Below are 20,310 nucleotides of genomic sequence, written 5' to 3'. Positions count from 1 at the left end.
TTTAAATAGATGCAGTACTCACTCGAAAGACCTTCTCCACTCTTGCAATGCTTTTCCCAAAGATGGTTCCAAGTTGGTCTCCAATTCCAGCCAATAAGAAACCAAAGAGTGGAATTCCAAAGATGGCATATAAAATACAAAAGATTTTGCCTCCTTCAGTGCTTGGAGCAATATTCCCATACCCTGGTGAGAAATATTAAAAAGAGAGAAGGAGAGTGGTGAGGTAGCAAAGAAATTAAGAGACTGAACCAAAGAACCCACAGACTTCTTAAAGGGTTTCTACATTCACCCCACTTCATGAGCTTAGGGAACAGAACTTCATTTCAAAAGCCCTATAAAATTCAGAACATTGTTCCATTGCTTCTCTTCCTTCTCTCCTTATAAATAGTTTTAAGGACATCCAGGTTTCCTGGATCTTAATGTATCCAGTTAGATTACATTTTAGGAAATTTGTGGTCACCCAGAATTGCATTTCTGATGGAAAATGGTAGCATTTTAGAAACACCAAACATTATGGACACGTCTGGTTTAGGGAGACCTGAACATCTGAGAAGGTTCACCAATGCCTTTTTGTGTGTGTGTGTGAGGAAGATCAGCCCCGAGCTAACATCCATGCTAATCCTCCTCTTTTTGCTGAGGAAGACCGGCTCTGAGCTAACATCTATTGCCAATCCTCCTCCTTTTTTTCCCCCCCAAAGCCCCAGTAGATAGTTGTATGTCATAGTTGCACATCCTTCTGGTTGCTGTATGTGGGACGCGGGTGGCCTCAGCATGGCCGGAGAAGCGGTGCGTTGGTGCGCTCCCGGGACCGAACCCGGGCCGCCAGTAGCGGAGCGCGCGCACTTAACCGCTAAGCCACGGGCCGGCCCCACCAATGCCTTTTTTAGATTTGAAAATAGCTTCTCCCTTACAGTCTCATCCCTTGGGCATCGCTCCTCCTGACAGTGGCTGTCTTCAACATCTGCCTTCATAAGGTGATGGGTGCTCCACCTTAAGGAGGATGTGTGGGCTAGTACAAATTCAGAAAGGACCCATGGATCATACAGCCCTACCCTGGGAAGCCTGAAAACAGTAAAGAGTAGGCGAGGGAAGACTTTGTGCCTCTCTCCCCCATTGACAGCGGTGTTTCGCTCTGCCTGGCTCTCTTTTTATCTTTACTGGGAAAACTCCACATCATCTACGAGTCCTGCCTCTCCTCCCACCCACTTCTTGCATTGAGGGTTATCAGGTGCTACATAAATGTTTGTTGGTGGAGTGGATGTTTGAATTACAAAAGAATCCTTTTATAGTCTGGTCTATTAATATGTATTTGAAATGTTTATTGTTAGTGCCTTAGAGTCAATTCCAACTCCTAGTCCCTGTGTACAGCAGAACGCAACCCTGCCCGGTCTTCTTGAGCCATCTTTTCATCTCACAGTGCTATATCAGACAATGCTCCTCTGCTCTTCAAAGCATTTTCATGGCCAGTTTTTCAGAAGTAGGTGGCCAGGTCCTTCTTCCTAGTCTGTCTCAGTCTGGAAGCTCCGCTGAAACCTGTCCACCATGCATGCCCCTGCTAGTATTTGAAGTACTGGTGGCATAGCTTTCAGCATCACAGCAGCACACACCTGCCACAGTATGACAACTGACAGATGGGTGGTGTGGTTCCTGGACCGGGAAATGAACCCTGGCCATGGTGGTGAGAGAGCCAAATCTTAACCACTAAACCACCAGGGCTGGTTGTATTTCAAATAGTGCTTTGAAAACACCAACATCTGCATTCTTAAGAGTTCTGCAATTACATAAGTAACTCATGTATGGTTACTCACATATAGTTAAGCCCAGAGTACTGGGCTTACACTACATGCACGGGACTAAAGAAAGTAGAGCTGGAAGAAAAAGTCTTCTGGCATCAACACAATTTATATAGAGATAAGAGTGTAAATTACTTGATATTCATTTTCATGCCAATGAAAATTGCAGTGTTGTGCTAACTAGTGTCTAGATAGTCACCTAACCATTCTCCCACATTAGTGTAACTCTGGTGGGGGCTGTTTCTAAATCCATGCAATGGGTGAGTTATTGGGTTCATGGTTCCTGGCATATTGGGAAACAACACAATAAAGAATCACGTTGATGGTTGGTCCACCATTCTTCCTCCTATGGGCCTGGAGACTCACTGTTGCTTTCTGCCTTTGGGTGATGAGTCACCTGGCTCTTTTCCTTTCAATTTTCTAGTCAGAATCATTCAAACCTCTTATCACAAATTATCTAAATTACAGTTCCCATGTCTTAAGTGAGTGTTCAGGCATGCCTTCCTAATCTAGCCTTTCTTTTACTCACCACCATTTCAATTTAGTTACGCAAATAAAGCTTTTGGAACTTTTTTCAGGTACTTTCAGGAACTTGGATAAAACCATTTTTCTAAGCCTTCCTCTCTAGAATAATCCCATTGACATTAACATAGCCCTATTGAAAAGGGAATACATGTGTCTATACCTAAGCTTCACATTATGCAGGCTTAGGGTGACTCTTGGAAACATTCTAGTAACTGGTGGAAACATTTATGACTCTTAGTTGACTGTCTCATAATTGCCTGGTCACTGTCAGGGAACATAGGTTTTCTTTTAGTCTGAATATCTCAGAAGGAAACATATTGCAGACACAGGCAAACAAATTGAGGCTTTGAACCTGCTGAATCAGCATCTTATTCACCCTGACAAGTGCTGCACACCCTCCCTCCAGCTTTCAGAGAGGATCTACCCCACCACCTGGGCAAGGTACTGAGCTCAGGGAACATTCCCTCGTCATCCAAGGAGCATGAGAGAGAAGTGAGAAGATGGAGGTTCTGGATCCCGTGCCATCTCACTCTACCTGGCTGTCTTAGACTCACTTCACCTTTCCAAATCCTAGTGTTGGAGAGGTTCACAGACAATGTGGAAAAAAAACAGTGAACTGTAAAGTACTAGACCAATGCAAAGGAGTATGGGAGCAGCAGCAGTAGTTTTACACCTGGTTCCTTCTTTGTTCAGTGTTCACAGACTAGAACACTAAAATAAAATGAAAGCCAAGTTCTTAGGTAAGGGCATTAGTGAAGCAATAGTCAAATAAGTCTTTAAATACATTTAAGGCCATCACTTGATATTGGACATAAAGTCATCGCCATTCTTGAGTAGTGCTGTGTTTTGCGCATGGGAGTATGTGTGTGTGTGTGTCTGTGTGTGTGTGTTTGTGTCCCCTGCCTTTGATAAACTATATGGAAAGACTGTCCCAGATTGACCCTCAACTCTGTCATTCTGGAAAAATCCAAAAACTTACATTTTGGAGCTTTGCTCTGAGGCAATGGGAAGGCCACATACCTGGATTTTTGGCTCTAGTTGTACTGGGCCTGTTAGACTATCCTGCCCATCCTTCCAGAATCCTTGGTAGAATGAAGTAAGGTGTAACAGCTGTATGTAAGCTCTAGAACCAAAGACCACAGTGATTTCTGTTCTGACTCTTCCACTTACTAATTCTCAGATCTTGAGCAATTTACCTAACCTTTCGTCCTCACTTTCCTCGTCTGAAAGGTGGGGCTATTAATCGCACCTACCTTATAGCTACTAGAGATGAAATGTGAAGATTAAACACATGTGAAGCATGAAACAAAGGAAGCATTCAGTCAGTATTAGCAATTATCATCTTGCCCTGGGTTTTCTGTGGGAAGGAATAGCTTCTGAGCAATATGTCTCCAGAAAAACTAAGCCCCAAGAGAAAACAGATGGTTGGTTCCAATTTTCCCTTTAGAAATTCTCCTGTTCTCCCACAGTGCCAGGACAAGGGACAAAATATCTGTACCTCAGGCTGGACTGGCTCAATGACTTAGGTGGGTCCATGGCTGGCTTTAGGACGTGGGTATCTCTTGGTCCAGCTAGGGGCAGCAAAAGCTGGAAAATGAGAAGGGGTGACACAGCTGCTAAAGAGGCTATCAGTCAGGTAGAAGCAGCCCAGAACATTGGAACTGGACTTAAGTAAAGTAAAAGACATCCAAGGAGCTACCCCACCAACTGCTTTCTGGTGACTTTTGGCAGGAGATGACCAGCCCAGCAAGGACAGTCTGTTATGAGTGAGAAGGACCAAGGGAGGGCTTAGTTCTGTTCACCCCTATCTTGAAAACAGTCCCACGCCCTTTATGAAGACAAAGCTGGTGTTGAAAGAGGGTTTATGCCTGAGTAGCACACACGTAACACTCCCATTGGCTATTTACATGCCAAAGTCAAATCTTTGCCAAGCCATGTGCTGTTCAGCTCTGGTATTTGGTTAAGAGTGTACATTCTAGAACCAGAGTGTCTATACATGCAGGGCTAGCTTTATGGGTGTGCAACCTACGCGGTCACACAGGGCCCCACACTTAGAGGGGCCCCACACTTGGTTTATTGCTCTGCTGTTGCCATTTTGATGTTCTTCATCATTTTTTAGCAAGAGACCACATTTCATTTTGCACTGGGCCCCACACATTATATAGCTGGTCCTGGTGAATGAGGCTAGGCTCTATTGCTTGCTAACTGTGAGAAATTGAGCAAGTTACTTAACGTTTCTGGCCCTCAGTCTTCTCATCTGTAAGATGAGGCTAATAACAGCCTCTTACCTCAAGCGATCAATGTAAGACTAAGAGATAACGTGTGCGGAGCACAGTAAATGTTAGCCAAATGATTGCTATTTCCAAAACCATGGGTTAAGCATTCAATTCAAGTGTTGGTTAAGTAGAAATAGCTGCCCAGGTCCCTTGGCAGGTCCAACTCTTAACTGAGGCCACCCGGCAAGTAATACAGTTACTGGCTACCACGTGGGACCAGACCAGGGGCTCTCACCGATGGGGGTAGAGTCAAGTGACTCAATTCAAAAATGCTTAAAGACTAAAATCTAATTGCATTCCACAGCTATTGGTAAGAATGCCGTCATTTGCTGCCCTTCTGCAAGTGACGCTTCGTGGAAGAGTGTCTTCACAAAGGAGTGTCATTCTTCCAGCTTAGGAAAGCTAGTTGCGGGGTCCCAAGCAGAGTCAACAATCAAGGTCAGTGGGACTTTCTCACATCAGCATTAGTTACTGAGAAAGGTGACAGGGTGCAGGGTACCCTCAACAAAGACTGAGCAGCGTCTAGTCTTCCTTGTGGCATGGCTCCTGGTTTGGAGAAGTGCCTGAATGTATTCCCTTTCGCTATACACTTGTAAATCTTTCTGTCTATCTGAGCACAAGAGAAGCTTTCTAAAATAGAAGTGCCTTGATATCTTCAGATGAAAGGATCCTCTGATCCTGAGTGATATCACTGCATTTCAGAAAAGACTCTCTTATTCCTAAGATCTCTCTGTACACATTCTAAATAATGAACACATTTTTTGGTGTCTGAAAAGTACATAACGTCATGCAGCTCATGAGAGTCTTTCTGGAAAGCAATTTGGCAAGCCTTTAAAAGGTCCATGCCCTTTGACACAGCAAGTCTTTGGGGATCTCTCCAAGGAAACAACCAGAGATGAAGACTACACTTCAGGCAAAAAGATTTTCATCATGATGCTACGTGATCACAAAAGTAGAAACCACTTAAGCCTCCAACAACATGCAGTTACAGTGTGGAGAGTAGATCCAACGGAACCCATCAACGATTATGTTTTTCAAAGAACCTTAGTAATATGGAGAAATGTTTACAATATTATGTTGCAAATTATGTGAACTCAAGCGAGCAGGCTAATGTTTGTGTATATCACAAATAATGAAAAGGCAGCTCCTCGGCTCCAGCTGCTCCACTGCCTGACTCTCAAATAATGGACAATTTCTCAGAAAGAACTGGAAGAATTAGTGAGCTCTGAGTTTTCTTCTAAGCCTTACTATCACATATGATGAATGAATTTACCACTAAATAATTGGAAAAAAACATTACTTCTTCACACCATTATTCTTACTAACGTTGTACTAAGGTTTTCTTTAGAATTCTCTAATTATATGACTTTATACTGACCCTCCACTTGGAGTTAAATTTTATCCAGCTAAATGGTATTCGACTTATAATACATTCTTTTCCAATTAAGAGAAAGAGAGAGTGAGAGAGAAAATAGCAGTTTTTCCATTGAATAGAACAAGGACACAATCTCTAGCACTAACACTGAGCCATGATACTGAAGTGGACATGTGATTGGGGTTGGGCTTTATTTTTGTTTGTTTTTGTTTTATGCTTGTTTTGCAGTGGTTTTCTATTCAGCATCCACTTTCCTTCGGACTTTTGGGAAAGATCCCCATCCTGTGCCTAGGTATGACACAGGGTCCTGCCTCACTTATAGAGGCAGCACCCTCCCAAAGAGTCAGGACATGAGCACGTGAACCCAGAGGCTCATCCAGTAGGACTTTAAATCTAGAGCAAGTGGCCCAAAGGAGGTGCAAGATGGCAACTGCAGGGGACAGCAGGTTCAGGAACCAGTCACAGAGGTCAGAGGATACTTACTGGCCCTCTATGATCTCTGACCCATAAGTGAGTGTTAGTTAGGATTTTTTCAGTCTTAGGTGATAGAAAATCCAAGGCAGACTGGCTTAAGCAAAAAAGGAAATGCACTGACCCCAGTAAACAGAAGGAAATTTAACATTTATTTCTTAACACTTCATGAGTAGCTCCATCCAAAGCTCAAAGGATGTGACTAGGACCCCATTTATCATTCCCCTTTTCTTACTCTGCTTCTTTAGTGTTAGCTAAATTCGAGGCAGAGCAACCCATTAAGGGAAGAAAATGATTGGCAAAGTTCTGAGCCTATCTCTTTCCAGATTTACCTCCAGGAAGAAAGAGGGTAAGTCACTTCCTCTAAATATCAAGCAAAAGCAAAGAAATTGAGGTTCTTATTGGCCCAATCCAGATCTCATGTCCATCTCTGAACTAAAGACTGTGGTCATGCATATGCAAGGCACTGGATTTCTTAGTCTAGCCAAGGTGATTCTTCCCCTGAGGCCTGGGAGCCAAGCGTGGGGAAGGGGATCATTGGGGAAATGGTTATCAGGACAAGGGTGAACAAGTGAATGGATGCCAGGCAGCAGAAACCAAGGACTAAGAGCCATTTGCACAGACTAAAAGATTCCAGTGTAAGCACATAAAAAAGGGCAGAAAATGTTACATATCAAATGTTCCTCATCAAGCAGATGGAACCCCCATTCCTCAGTCATATAGGTCATGGGGGTCAATGAACAAAGTTGTTCAATAAACCAAGCTCCTGGGATCCTAACGAGTTGACACAATAAATACCATCAGTGCACATTCCAATCTAGGTATAGTGTTTTTCAATGCATCATATAAGCCATGGATTTAGCCATTTCATAAAACAAGAAAATTATGATTTTCCTTTTTCTATCTTCTTGAATACACATTAATGTCTCATAGATCCAATGCTAGGTACTAGAGTGCATTTTCCAAAATGTACCTCTTGAAATGGCCCAGACTTTCTCAACTTTAATTATTTTACTATAAATCCTCCTAAAATGCGTGACACATTTCCCCATCTCAATAACCAGACAGTTGAACACAATTTAACCTGACACTGGTATTCTCTGATCTCCTAGAGCGATGCCCTCAGGTGCTATTGAGGTTTATTGCACTTTTTGTCCTCATACCAAATGGTGCCAGGCCACCCTGCTTCCTTTGCTGGGTGCTGTGACACTGTGGACTATTATGACCTAATCTGGTCTGGAGTGTCTGAAAATGCTTCTAGACCCCAGATCCACTAGTGTAATGCACAACTCTAATATTTGTAATAGCTGATCTTAATGTATTTGCAGATTTGCAAGTATAAACATAGTATGTCACATAATTAGATTAAGAGGCTTTCTAAAAAGGAATGACAATCCTCTTTCATCCCCAGTTTTCTTGTTGCACATAACTCCTTTGATTGCACCAATGTAGAAACAACACAGGTCCCAAAGCCTAGGTCTAAAGACAAAAACAAAAACTTTGCCTCTAAAGCAACCCTTAGCCTCTAGGAACTTGCACCAATAGGAAGCTGACTATCAAAGATGGGCATCCCCCAAGGAAGGCATACTCTCCAACAGGAAGATGTTGTGGTCAGGAAGGATAAGGGAGAGGAAAGAACTTCCCAGAAGGTACAGCTGGGCCTCAGAGAGCAACAGATAAGGGAGTTCCTCCCAGAGAGTATAAACAGGTGTTAATGAAAGAATCCTCCTACTGAGAGGGGCCTCCCAATGCCTATCCATCATTGCTACGGACTGGTGACTGCTCTGCATCTCTCCTGAATGAGAATTTTTATTGCAGTGTGACTTCACTATTGTGTGGGGGCAGATAACTCTCAAACTCATTTTCAGCAGAACTGGGAGAGAGATCTAATACAGAGATTCCACCATATGTGTAAAGATTACCAAAAGAAGCTGAGATTGGACAGAAGCCATATGGGAAAAAATAAAGAGAAGAAGAACAGAGAATGATGAAAGGGCCCATCAGTGGCAAATCTGAGAAAGCGCCAGCAAAAATCCAATTATGAAGGTGAGGGTCTCACCTTGAACTTCAAAAGAGATATCCTTGTTTGCACCAAGTGTGGATATAGGGTGAAGAAGGATAGCAACAGAAGCCCCCATGAACTTGATTTGGTCCAGAAAAACAGACGAGGAAGCACTATACAAAGAATAACACCGACGAGAACTCTGTTTCCTTGGCAGCAGGAAAGAGGAGAGTCTTGGGATGTGCTACCCAGAAGGTTACCCTACCTGGCTCTGCTATCCTCTCCCCAGCCCCGTGGAAACATTCAGCAGACAGCTGGTACAGGAATATCCAGTTAGTTTGACATCATGTATTTAAAAAAGAAATTCACACAGCATAAATATAAAGCTTCCATTAAAAAAATGTGAAAAGAACAGCAAAAGTTACCAATGGATGAAAGACACTCGGCAGAAAAACGTTGCCCCAACCAGACAAAAATTGTGACCAACTATGAAGTAATTACCTCTAAGAATCTTCAGAGAGAAACCATAAAGCAGAAATGCAAGAAGTCAGGAAAGAAATGGTGAGACACAAGTGAAGAGGAAATGAGAGCTAATGGAATTCAGGAAAGAAATAGGAAAACAAATCTGCTAATGATCACAGAAATAAAAATGAAATTGGGAGGAGCACATGGCAGAACAGGCACTGAGAAAAAATACGAAAAAAGGAATAGAGAGGATAAAATCACCAAAATGAAAAACAAATTTTAAGAGTTAAAAAGGAGTAGAGGGAAAATGATAGACATAGAAGACAGCCAAAGTAGTGATGATATATGTATATTGGAATTCCAGAAGAACAAAAAAAAAACCATATAGCAGAGAAAATGAGAAGATTACAATCAAGAAAACTTTCCTATAATAAAAGGAACAAAACCTGGTAGTGTTAGCAGATGAAAAATAAAGAAATAATCATTTGAGTAGTCAAGCAAAAAGATCAAGTCACTTATAAAAGGGAAAACAAAATTGTTCTGGCATCAGATTTCTCCGTAGCAGCATAAACATCAGAAGAGAGTGAAATAACACCTACAAGACCCTTCGAAAAGAAAAATTGAGTCAAGGATTTCATTTCCAGCCAAAACGCCCTTCAAGTGTAAGGCTACCATTTTGAAAAATGCAAGGACTTGGAATATTTCTCCCATGAGCCATTCTTAAGGCAACGACTTGAAGATGAGTTTCAGCCAAGCATGTGATGATGAGGAAAAACAGGCAAAAAGGACTAGAGATGAACATTGACAATATTTAACTGTAGAATCATGACTAAAACAAATGCATCAGGGTAACAGAACAGAATGTGAATCCTATATCCTGATGTTATAGAACAATAAGAATAATTGGTAGCAGAAGAGGGAAAGAAATTGAGATGCTGAGTAAGTTCACTGACTGCATTATATATAATAGCTGAGAGCCAAGAGTTATCATTTAAAGTGAGCAAATCATCTAATAGAAACATAAGCGTGTTTAATAATTTAAAAGTAAACAGTGAAAGGACCGTGTCAATTAAAATTGTGTGGTGGATAAGGAGAGGGAGAAGAGATGACATCACCCATACTGGGGGATCTAATAGATACTGCTCAAAGAACAGAGCACTGAGGTTATTATATACAATTATAATCATAAAGTTAACCCCTAAGACAAAAATACAAAACTCCCAAGAAAAAAAGACACACACAAATATAATAAGACAAAAATTGGCGCAGGAACGAAGTAATCATAGATCACCATATGATCAGTTGTGAAGAGTGTTTACCTAGCCAAAAAAATGCAAATGTTCACTTTTGATCTAATTAAACTATATTGGGAAGATAGGAGAATGGGAAGAGAGCCCTTCTACAAGGGGGCAGTGAGGAAGAAAGAGAACTAATTCCTCATCTTCCACAAGGAGAAGTCAAGAAATAATCCCTAAAACTGAAAATTCACGAAGTGGCTATACAAGTGTGATATTTAAAGACATGGAGATGAATATCAAAATAAGCAAGCAAAAGAGATGCAAGTGGCCGCCCCTGGGGGAGTGAAAAAAGGGAGAAGGGCAGAGACTGACGTTTTTCATAATAAACTTTGTAGAACATTTTGGTTCTTTCATATATAACTTTAATACAACATACGATTTTTAGAAAGGAATTTGAGCTCAACTGACCAATTCATACTTTGATTTTTCACTCTAACCCTTTCTTTAGGTCCTCCCAAACTAAAGGCTCCCTAGTCTTTCACTTTGAGAAATGAAATTCTTCATCCTGCTTTATTTTTCATTGAAAGCCACTACAACTGCTGCATTAATTTGACAGTGTTTCATAAGCCTCCTTTGAATCTCAAGCTGCCATGCATTCTATGAGGACAAAACGTTGACTAAGTGCCATTACTCAGGATGGCCTGCAGAGGAAAAGATATTAGCAAACGAGTGGATACCTATGGTGGTGATGACAGTTCCAGCAAAGAAAAAGGCACTTCCAAGGTCCCAGTGACTGCTATTGTTGGAAGAATTTCCTATTGGACTTACTCCTGCGTTGTCAGCATCCAGGGCATGCTGCAAAGAAAGTGAGAAAGCGTGAGACTCAGTTGAAAAGTTTAAAAAAAAAAAAAAAACAAGCTCTTAAATGATTTCCCTCTCAAGAACCTGCCATGATCCCGCCCAGTTTCATTTCCTAGGCGCAGAACCACACCACTCGTCTGTCAGTGGCCATGCTGTGGTGGCAGCTCACATAGAAGAACTGGAATATACAACTATGTACTGAGGCTTTGGGGAGGAAAAAAAAAGAGAGACGAAGGTTGGCAACAGATGTTAGCTCACAGCGAATCTTTCCCAGCAGAAAAAAAAGAACCTGCCATGATCTATAGAAGAGGTTATGTGGATGAGGGTACAGTGATATACTATACACCTACTTAATAAAATTAGAAAATTAGTTTTAAGTGGGAAAAAAAACTAGGATATATAGTACAGTGCCATTTATGTAATATTTGCAGGCACAGGATTTACGCAATCCAGGCACAGGTTATTCAAAATGTATACATATTTGTTGTGCATGTACATAGAAAGATGTCTACAAGGATTGTCACCCAAGTGGTCATTGCTGGAAGGCAGGATTTCTGTTGCTTTTCACTTTTCTCTTTTCTGTTTTGTTAGAATGTTTTACACTGAGCTTGTTTCAGAAGTGCAGGAGTTAAGAGATTGGGTTCCTGGTCAGACCATCATGGCTCTGCCCATTATTAACTCCAGAACCTTGGGCAAGTTATTTTAATCTCTCCAAGCCCAAATTTCCTCATTTGCAAACTGGGGATATAATACCTTCCCCCATAGAATTGTTGTGAGGATTAAATGAGGTGATCCATGCAATGCACTTAGCTCAATGCCCAGCACTGAGTTAGCGTTTAACAAACAATAGCCAAGTTCATGATTCTCATTTCACTCCCCACAAACTCACACACACATATTGCTCCTTTTTAAAATAAACAACAATGACTCTTCATTGGCTACTGGATTTGGAATTCCATACACTTTTAAATTCCCAATAAATTGGCCACATTGATGGTCCAACCTCATCTCACACTACTATAAGCCTCCGGTCCTGGCAGGACACTCCGTGAGATAGTCTCTCAAACTTCTGGACCTTTGCTTATACCCTCCTCCAAATGTACCTATCCTTCAGGGTCTAACCCAGGCTCCCTTCTTCCAGGAGGCTCAGTCCATTCATTGCAGCCCCCACAGATGCCCCTTTCCCAGAGCTCATACTTCTGCACCAAGTATATTTAATTGGCTTTTGATTACACACTCCCCTGCCGAAAATCCTTCCCTAGCCTCACTCAGTATGCACAGAAAAAGGTGGAAAATCCCTCAGCAGCCCTTCCTAAGCTGGCCCCTGCTTTCAGGCCAGGGGAGACGGTAGGAGGAGCTTTCAAACAGGTGAGGTGTGGTGAGGAAGTGACAAGTGGGGGCTTCAGAGGGAGGGGACAGACATATGAGCTACTTCTGGAACAACAAATAGAGACTCTGATCCCTGGACAAGGTTGGAATAACCCCACACGGAGATAGTAAGACGCAACTAAATATTGAAATGTGATTATATTTATCCTAAATGATGCCCATTAAGCTTTGTTAAAACAGGAAGATTGGTTGCCGCAAATAAGATTACAACTGAACAAGTCAATCATCATTACATTTTGCCTTCATTAATCTGAGCTATATCCTTTCTCTAAACCAGGGATCAGCAACCTTTTTCCACAAAGGGCCAGATAGTAAATATTTTAGGCTTTGTCAACCACATATGGTTTCTGTTGCACATTTTTCTTTTCTTTTCTTTTTACAACCCTTTAAATACGCAAAAACAATTCTTAGCTCATGAGTTGAACAAATCAGGCTACGGGCTGGATTGGGTAGACCCCTAAATCATTGACTGGACAATAGAAAAAACAAATCTCTTTCGTTTAAGTCTTTAGTTTATTCTTTCCTGCCTCTAAAAACATGAAACATAACACTGGGCACTGTTTCTAACATAAACCTTGGCACTCCAGAATTTAAAATCCCGCTACGTGGGATGTGTACAGGCTGTCTTTGCCGATGGTTATGTCAGCCTAATTGACAACAATCACTTATTCATCAGGAGCTATGCTCTGCTCCGCTTTAGAAGGAAGACAGATGGTGAGTCCTTTCTGGTGGTAAAATATCCATTTTCACTACGCCGACAGTGTCACCAGACCAAACCACAGGTCTTAACTAGTGTTTATATCCTCATTATCTATTCAGTTCTGATGGGCCCACCTGGAAATAATACCTCAGGGACAGTCACTTAGGTGGCCTCAAATCACGCCATCAATCCCTAATATTTACAACTTCTGCGAAGCTGCAAAGAGAATTTGCGTTCAATAAAGACTCACTGCACTGAGAATTGCCCATAAACATCATAAGCAGACCCAGTGCTGCATATAAAAATTCAGCTTTGCAGCAAAGACAAGCGGGGATGGTTATTTATTTCATCAAAAAATCCGAAGTAAGACTCCTTTTCAAGTTTAATCTTTTTGAATTATGCAACTTATAAATATTTAATGTTTACATATGTAACCCTCAAGGAAACTGTTTATCAGTTGAAAGGAAAGGAAACTAACATTTGTTGAGCTCCTGCATCGAGCCAGGCACCTTAGAAGTGTTATTCCATTTTATCTTTTCCACAACTTGTGTGTTATTCAATTTTATCCTTTCTACAACTTGCAAGAAAGTAATATTATCCTCACATGAGAGATAAGGAAACAGGCTCGGGAAAGTTAAGTAACTTACCCTAGGTCACACAGCCAGGAAATGGAGAAGCCAGAATACAAACCTTAACTGGTCCAAAGCCATGGTTTTGCCCTTTCCTCTGCATATGACCTCCTCTTCCCCCAACTCCATACTCACCTCCAGACAGAAATGAGGGAGAAGGACTGCCATATCCAAGAATTTAGGGAGAAGGGACCACACAAGGGATCGTTTCTAATTAGATAACTTCCTTTATCATGTAAATGGAGGCACCAAACTTTATTTGACTGTTGGAGCTGGTGAGAGCTTAATTGCTCTGCGTTAAAAATAAAATTAAAAAACAAATAAAAATGGGGGAGGATTAACTTTATACCCTGAGAAAGAGGGAACAGAGAAAAGAGAGAGAAAGCCCAGAAAAAGGAGGAAGAGAAGAAAGGAAAAGAGAGAAAGGAGTGTTGATTGACACATGGGAGCTTCAAGGTCAGTTTCAAAAACACCAGGGACTTTCGAAGGGCAGGTCCATCTAGTATCCAGTTTTAACTTGCTTTATTCCTGTGATGTAAATTCCTCTCTTGCTCCCCCAAATCTTCAGTAAAGTGGGCTACACATGCAAATGTCTTGGGGAAATGGTTTTGTGGAAATTAATATATAAAGGTTGTTATGGGCACGGTGGGGCCAAAGCGTGATTTAGAACCAGAGGGAGAAGGAGAAAAATAAGCCCTCCAACAAGTCACCAAGCTCCTGGTAATGCTTTGGACAATCCCCAGTCCTGGGAATGAGGTTTGATTCTATCTGGATCTTATGAGTCAGAAAGACTCTGGCAAACAACCAGAATTAAAATGAATTGGCAAATTCAGGTTATATACATAGAGGGAAAACCCAGTGTAAACAAACTTTATCACTTGAATTAGCAGCATCATTTTTAACTCAATGAGAATATTTCCGATTGAGTTCATTGTTCTAACTTTATTAATTTTCTGAAGTGTTTTCTAATGATCTTAATTGTTTGAACTCAAGTAAAATATTTTTAAATTAAATGCATTTGCTTTTAAGTTTTTTTTTCTCCTCTGCATTCAGGCTACAAAAATGAAGATAAGCCAGCCCATTAGAAATGTCTGAGCACATAGATCATGAAAGGACGCAAATGAGTCGTGTACAGTTTGGCTTAAAAGATCAGTTATAGGGTAGAGGTTCAACCAACATCAGCATCATTTTAGGCCACAATCTCAGACTCAAGGAGCAGCATGTGCTCACTTACAAGTTCAACCATTATCAAGTTCAGAGAGGCCTTACGAGGACCAAAAATAAATTATACTCGAAGTGATGTGAGAGCTTCAAGCTTCAAGGAAAGGGCACTATAGATAAGAAGGCATTGCTTTAAAATTTAATTCCACCCCTTCTTGAATTTCCTTTCTAGGCTCTAAGTTGGAATTACCAGCACCCACCCAAGTATGCAATAAACAGTTCATGAGTGAATGCTTAAATCAGTAACAAATGAATGAAAAAAGTAAAGTAATAAATTTAGGCACATGATCTTCCCAGAGGTGTGAGAGGAAAGCAATTTACTTCTTCATAAAATCAGACAAACACAAGAAAGTAACCCAATAAAAAGAAATATAATGATTAATATATTTTATTATATTAATAATATAGAGCTGACTTAAGAGGGCAAGATCTAAAAGAGTAGAAGGGTGGTTACCAGTGGCTGGGGGTGGGAGAAACGGAGAGATGTTGTTCAAAGAGTACAAACTCCCAGTTAGAAGATGATAAGTTCTGGGGATCTAACATACAGCATGATGATTGTAGCTAGTAAGACTGCATTATATACTCGAAAGTTGCTATGAGAGTAGATCTTAAATATTCTCACCACAAAAAAGGAAATGGTAATTATGTGACAGGATGGAGGTGTTAGCTGGTGGTAACCATATTGCAGTCTATAAATGTATCAAATCAATATGTTGTACATCTTAAATTTACACAATGTTATATGTCAATTATATCTCAATAAAACTGGAAAATAAATGAATAAAAGACTCTGTTTCTCTCTCTCTCCATCCTCCCGCTCCCCGGGCATTAGGATCACCTGAAAGATATAATGGAGAAACTGCAGCCTCTCACACACAAAGTGAGGTGAGTCTGAAGTTGATGTGAAGGAAGAGAGAAGGGGGGAGGTCAAGATCCCTCAGAAGCTCCCAACCACTTTCCCCCAGTGCTGTAATCGCATAAGCCAATGCCGGGCTACATAAATCACTGTTCCAGACGGTACGAGATACCATCATGAGTGCTAGTGCTACCCTGCGGTGAATGATGACCCACAGGGGACCACTAACTGTCTGTGGCTTTTCTCCTATGATCTGTGTACTCGGTGAGATAATCTGTTTCTGTTTCCTTATGTGACACCAAAAAGAGACAAAGTTGAAGCAATAATCACTCAGCTCGTCTGAGACTGGCTGAGGAATACAACCAATCGGTACCATATGCACAGACACCAATAGCTGGGTGACCGTTTGACTTATGGTGCAAACCAGGACACTTGCAGAGTGAAAAGGGGCTCTGTTCATTATCATGTTGGGATCACAGGGCAGGTGTAACCCTGTCTGCGTGGTCACTTTACTAATAGCTTTTAACACTGGGACAAAAGGAAAGGACCTCATCTGAGGGCACAAAGGTGGCTCTGTGTCCTAGTCCTGAAGGGACAGAGAGCACGGTCAGCAAAGGGATTTATGAAGCAGATGGTTAGCCAGAGGTTGAGGCCAGATGAGGGGACCGGTGTGGAAAGTGTCTTCATAAATGTATTAAAAGTGAGCACACTTTCAGCCCTGAATGGACAGAGGAAAAGCCACAAACTCTGCGAGACAGAGAAAGGCAATTGGCAGACCACATTCATCACAACTCAGAAATGCCCCTAATGATTCAAAACCCCAATAACAGGGTAGCAGCCTCTTTCTACCTCCTCACACATCTGTGGCCGAGGGGTCTCAGGTGAGAAATGGCAGCATGATATTAATTTGTTTGCCACAGTTGCTTTTTATTTCTCCTGCTGCAGAAGTATTTCACATATAAATATTTTAGAGCAGCAGAACTGAATATGCTGGGGCTGGAGGGGGGGTAGTTTTATGTCCAAGTGCAAAGCCACATCATAATATTTCAAAAAGAGGGAGGGCAAAGCTAGCAAGCAGATGCTGCTAGCATTGTGAACAGGAAGATCATCGTCCCAAATGCTGGAAAGCAGCTTCTCTCCACCCTCTGCGTTCTTTCTCCCCATCTCAGACCCTCTTGGCCCAGCTCCCTGCCTCTGGGACAGCATGATGGCTCCCACCAGGCTGGGACCCCTCAAGTGTCTATGAGAGGTGGAGGGAGAAAGGAAGGGGGACGGATGTACACATGTCTTTGCCTCCCACCCAGGCAGATGGCCAATAGGACAGTCAAGCCTGTGCTGGCCTGAGTGGACTGGTCATAACAGCCGCACCACCTCAGAGTCTCCCACAAATAAACACTCGAAAAAAAACAGGCTGGACCATTAAAGGTAAAGACAGAGGCACCTTTAGTGCCATGGTGAATATTACTATGTGTTTATTTTCCCGCTGTCCTAAGTATCCAATTATGTGCAAATATTAGCCTTTCCTCAGGTCCCCTGAAGGCCAGGCAGCAGGCTTTCATCAGAACTTTACAGCCTGAAGAATGGACAGGACGAATGGAGACTCTGTTTGGAGAATAAGAGAGAGAAACTCAAGATGAGCAAGGAGATGAGCAAGACCACACATCCACAGCCTATGCTTAGGCAAGCCAGCTTTCCCTGCTACCACTATAAAATTCTTGGGGGGACCGAGGAATGTTCTAGAATTCAAATCATTAGCACCTGAATATACACTATCTAAATATTGTCATGTGGGACCAGGCCATATTTCAGGGAGCTCTTTTATCTTCCAAATTGTGCCTTACAATGAAGAATTCATTTTCTCTCTCTCTTTGACTACATGGAAGGATAAAATAAGAGAACTTTTAAACCACAAGGAAAGCATCAAGCTCACTAGGGAAGCAAGAGACGTTTCTGTGCTCTGATAAGATCAATAAAATCTCAGACTAACTAACCGTCCCCTTTCCTCTCAGTTTGGACTCAGCCTGTATAGACAATAACAAATTTGCCAAGTGATGTTGAGAAATCACCCTCGTCCTGAGGAGAATGCTTGATGTATGCCCTGCTATCTCTGCACTTGAGATTTTACGTATCAAAGATGAGTCTGTCCAGTTTCTGGGGGAAAAAAATTTACCAGGCTACAAAAGCAGCTACGGGAATTCTGATTCATTGCAGTGTGAGCTAAATCAAAGATTACTTTTCCTTCCATTGACACTGCATTGGAGAAAGCCTGAAATTTTATAGATGATTAATAACATCATGAACAAGAGAGGCTTCTGCTATCTTGTCTTCATTGTAGCTATTTACTTAGACTCTTTCTTGCTCTTGAGTGCTCAATATTAATCTCAAATTAATATTTCATTTCCAGTGTTCCCTAATAGAATATGTCAGCACCTACTACCGGCACCTTTCTCTGATGAGCACAGTTTGATGAGGGGGCAAGCAAGGAAGTGGAGACAATCCCAGAGACTTCAAAGAAAGCTCTAGAATACTTATAAAAATAATCACAGTGGAGCCGTTCCCATGGCGTAGTGGTTAAGTCCAGCATGCCCCGCTTCGGCGGCCAAGGTTCGCAGGTTCAGATTCCGGGTGCAGACCTACACCACTCATCAAGCGCATGCTGTGGCAGTGACCCACATACAAAACGGAGGAAGACCGGCACAGATGTTAGCTCAGGGCTAATCTTCCTCAAGCAAAAAAGGAGGAAGATTGGCAACAGTTGTAAGCTCAGAGCGACACTCCTCACCAAAAAAATAATCATCATAGTAGCCAGCATCTGCAATATGCCAGGCTCTGCCTTCTTATCTTATTCAGCCCTCACAAAAACCTTGTAATAATCAATCCTATTATTATTCCCATTTTATAAATGAGACAACAGAAAACAGAAGTAACTTGCCCTTGGCTGTAATTATTAATAAGTGGCAGAGCAGGGACTGGTTAGAAGTCCACTCTTTTAACTCTGGCCTTCTATCTCCACAGATAGCTCTGTGTCCAGCTGTCAAACATTTTTAAAGCTTATCTATTATGTCACTGTCTCCCATCTGAAAAAGGACCATATAGAGAAACAGGAATTTGTACTGCTGGTCCTCATTTTTCAAAGAACAAAAGGTTAAACCCTCACTTACTCAGTAAAGTTAACTCGCATCAGCAAGTTTTCCATCTCTCCTGCCCATTTCCACCAAAAAGAAAGGCGAAATACATGTTCTCAAGAGAGACTGAGAAGCTCCTCTTAATGCAGACCTGAACGATAATTCGTGTGCTTTGCTTTTAAATAAAATATATTGATCCAGCCTCAACACCTTACATGAAGATGCAAAGCCACGTTCCTCTAGAGCAGAACCAATAGATAATTATTACTGTCTGTGGTCTTCTCACAGGGGAATGATGGTCCTTTTGGGGATCTCGCAGGTTGAGTCAGAGACTCTTGCTCCATGAATAGGGGCCTGAGTGTTTACTTATCTTCTAGCACCAGTCACCTGGACTCTAACTAACTACCCAAGCCAACCGGGTCTCCTAGACCAGGGGTAGAGCATCATGGTTAAAAAGCATGGATTCTGGAGCCAAACTGCCTGGATCCAGATCCCAGTTCTACCTCTCACTTAAGCGTGGGAAAATTATTTAACATCTCTGTTCCTCCATTGCTTACCCTTACCTCAAAGGATCATTGCAAAGATTAAATGACTTGATATAGATAAAGCATTCAGAGCAGTGCTCAGCCATGGTATACGCCATGCAAGTGTTAGCTAGTGATACAATTAATACGAGACTGGAAGCTTCTGGAGGACAGGGAGTAGGCATCTTCTATCTTTTGTTATTTTTTTCTAATCTAGAGCCTAACCCAGCACCTGCTTCATGACAGGCATTCAGTAAATATTAGATTAGTTATCTAAATGAATATACTTGATTATAAGCAATGAAAATAATTGTATGAGCCACACACCATCAAAATCTCGTTAAATGAGATTTTCACTTCACTTTAAATGAGAAGCAAACACATGCACATTTGTACATAAATGTGGACACAGTAGCATCCATTTCTGGGTTTTTCTGTTATTTTTATGGGAGTTTTTTTTGGAACATTGAGTTCTCATTTGCAAATTCGTTTTTCCAGTGGCATGCTAGTTTCCATTAGCTCTTTAATTTCTGGCTTAAAAGCTTTAGATCTTCTTCACTAAACAGCGATGGAATCAACAACCCCCGGGATAAAGACAATAATAATAATGAAGCGGAGGCCCGTAGAGACAGGCCGGGGGCTGCAGGCCCGATCTTGCACGCATTGAACAATCTTCTGCATGACCGCTTTGCTGGAGAAAGGGCAGTGCCTCTGACTTCAGGGCAACAGCCAAGGGGACTTGCTTCAACTCGTCAGAGCTGTGTCCTTTGTCACAAAGAGCCCAAACTTGCACTCACCAGAAGCCACCTGCTGCCTGGGCTGCGGCCTAAACCTGCACAAAAGGCTACCTGGAAGAAGGG

General features: G+C 41.8%; 1 protein-coding gene across 1 annotated transcript in view; it reads right to left on the bottom strand.

The window, feature by feature from the left end:
• Positions 1 to 20,310, bottom strand: part of KCNK10 (potassium two pore domain channel subfamily K member 10) — a 73,810-nt gene that overhangs the window by 41,625 nt on the left and 11,875 nt on the right. Inside the window, exons 3-4 of the mRNA XM_014784472.2 lie at positions 10,883 to 11,000; positions 23 to 183 (exon numbers count right to left, since the gene is read on the bottom strand). Of these exons, the coding sequence (XP_014639958.2) occupies positions 23 to 183; positions 10,883 to 11,000 (279 nt within the window). The remainder of the gene's footprint in view (positions 1 to 22; positions 184 to 10,882; positions 11,001 to 20,310) is intronic.

This window comes from Ceratotherium simum, chromosome 24 (genome assembly GCF_057802395.1).
Source record: "Ceratotherium simum simum isolate JZ-2026a chromosome 24, ASM5780239v1, whole genome shotgun sequence".
NCBI lineage: Eukaryota > Metazoa > Chordata > Mammalia > Perissodactyla > Rhinocerotidae > Ceratotherium > Ceratotherium simum.
This window is presented reverse-complemented; position numbering and strand designations above follow the sequence as displayed.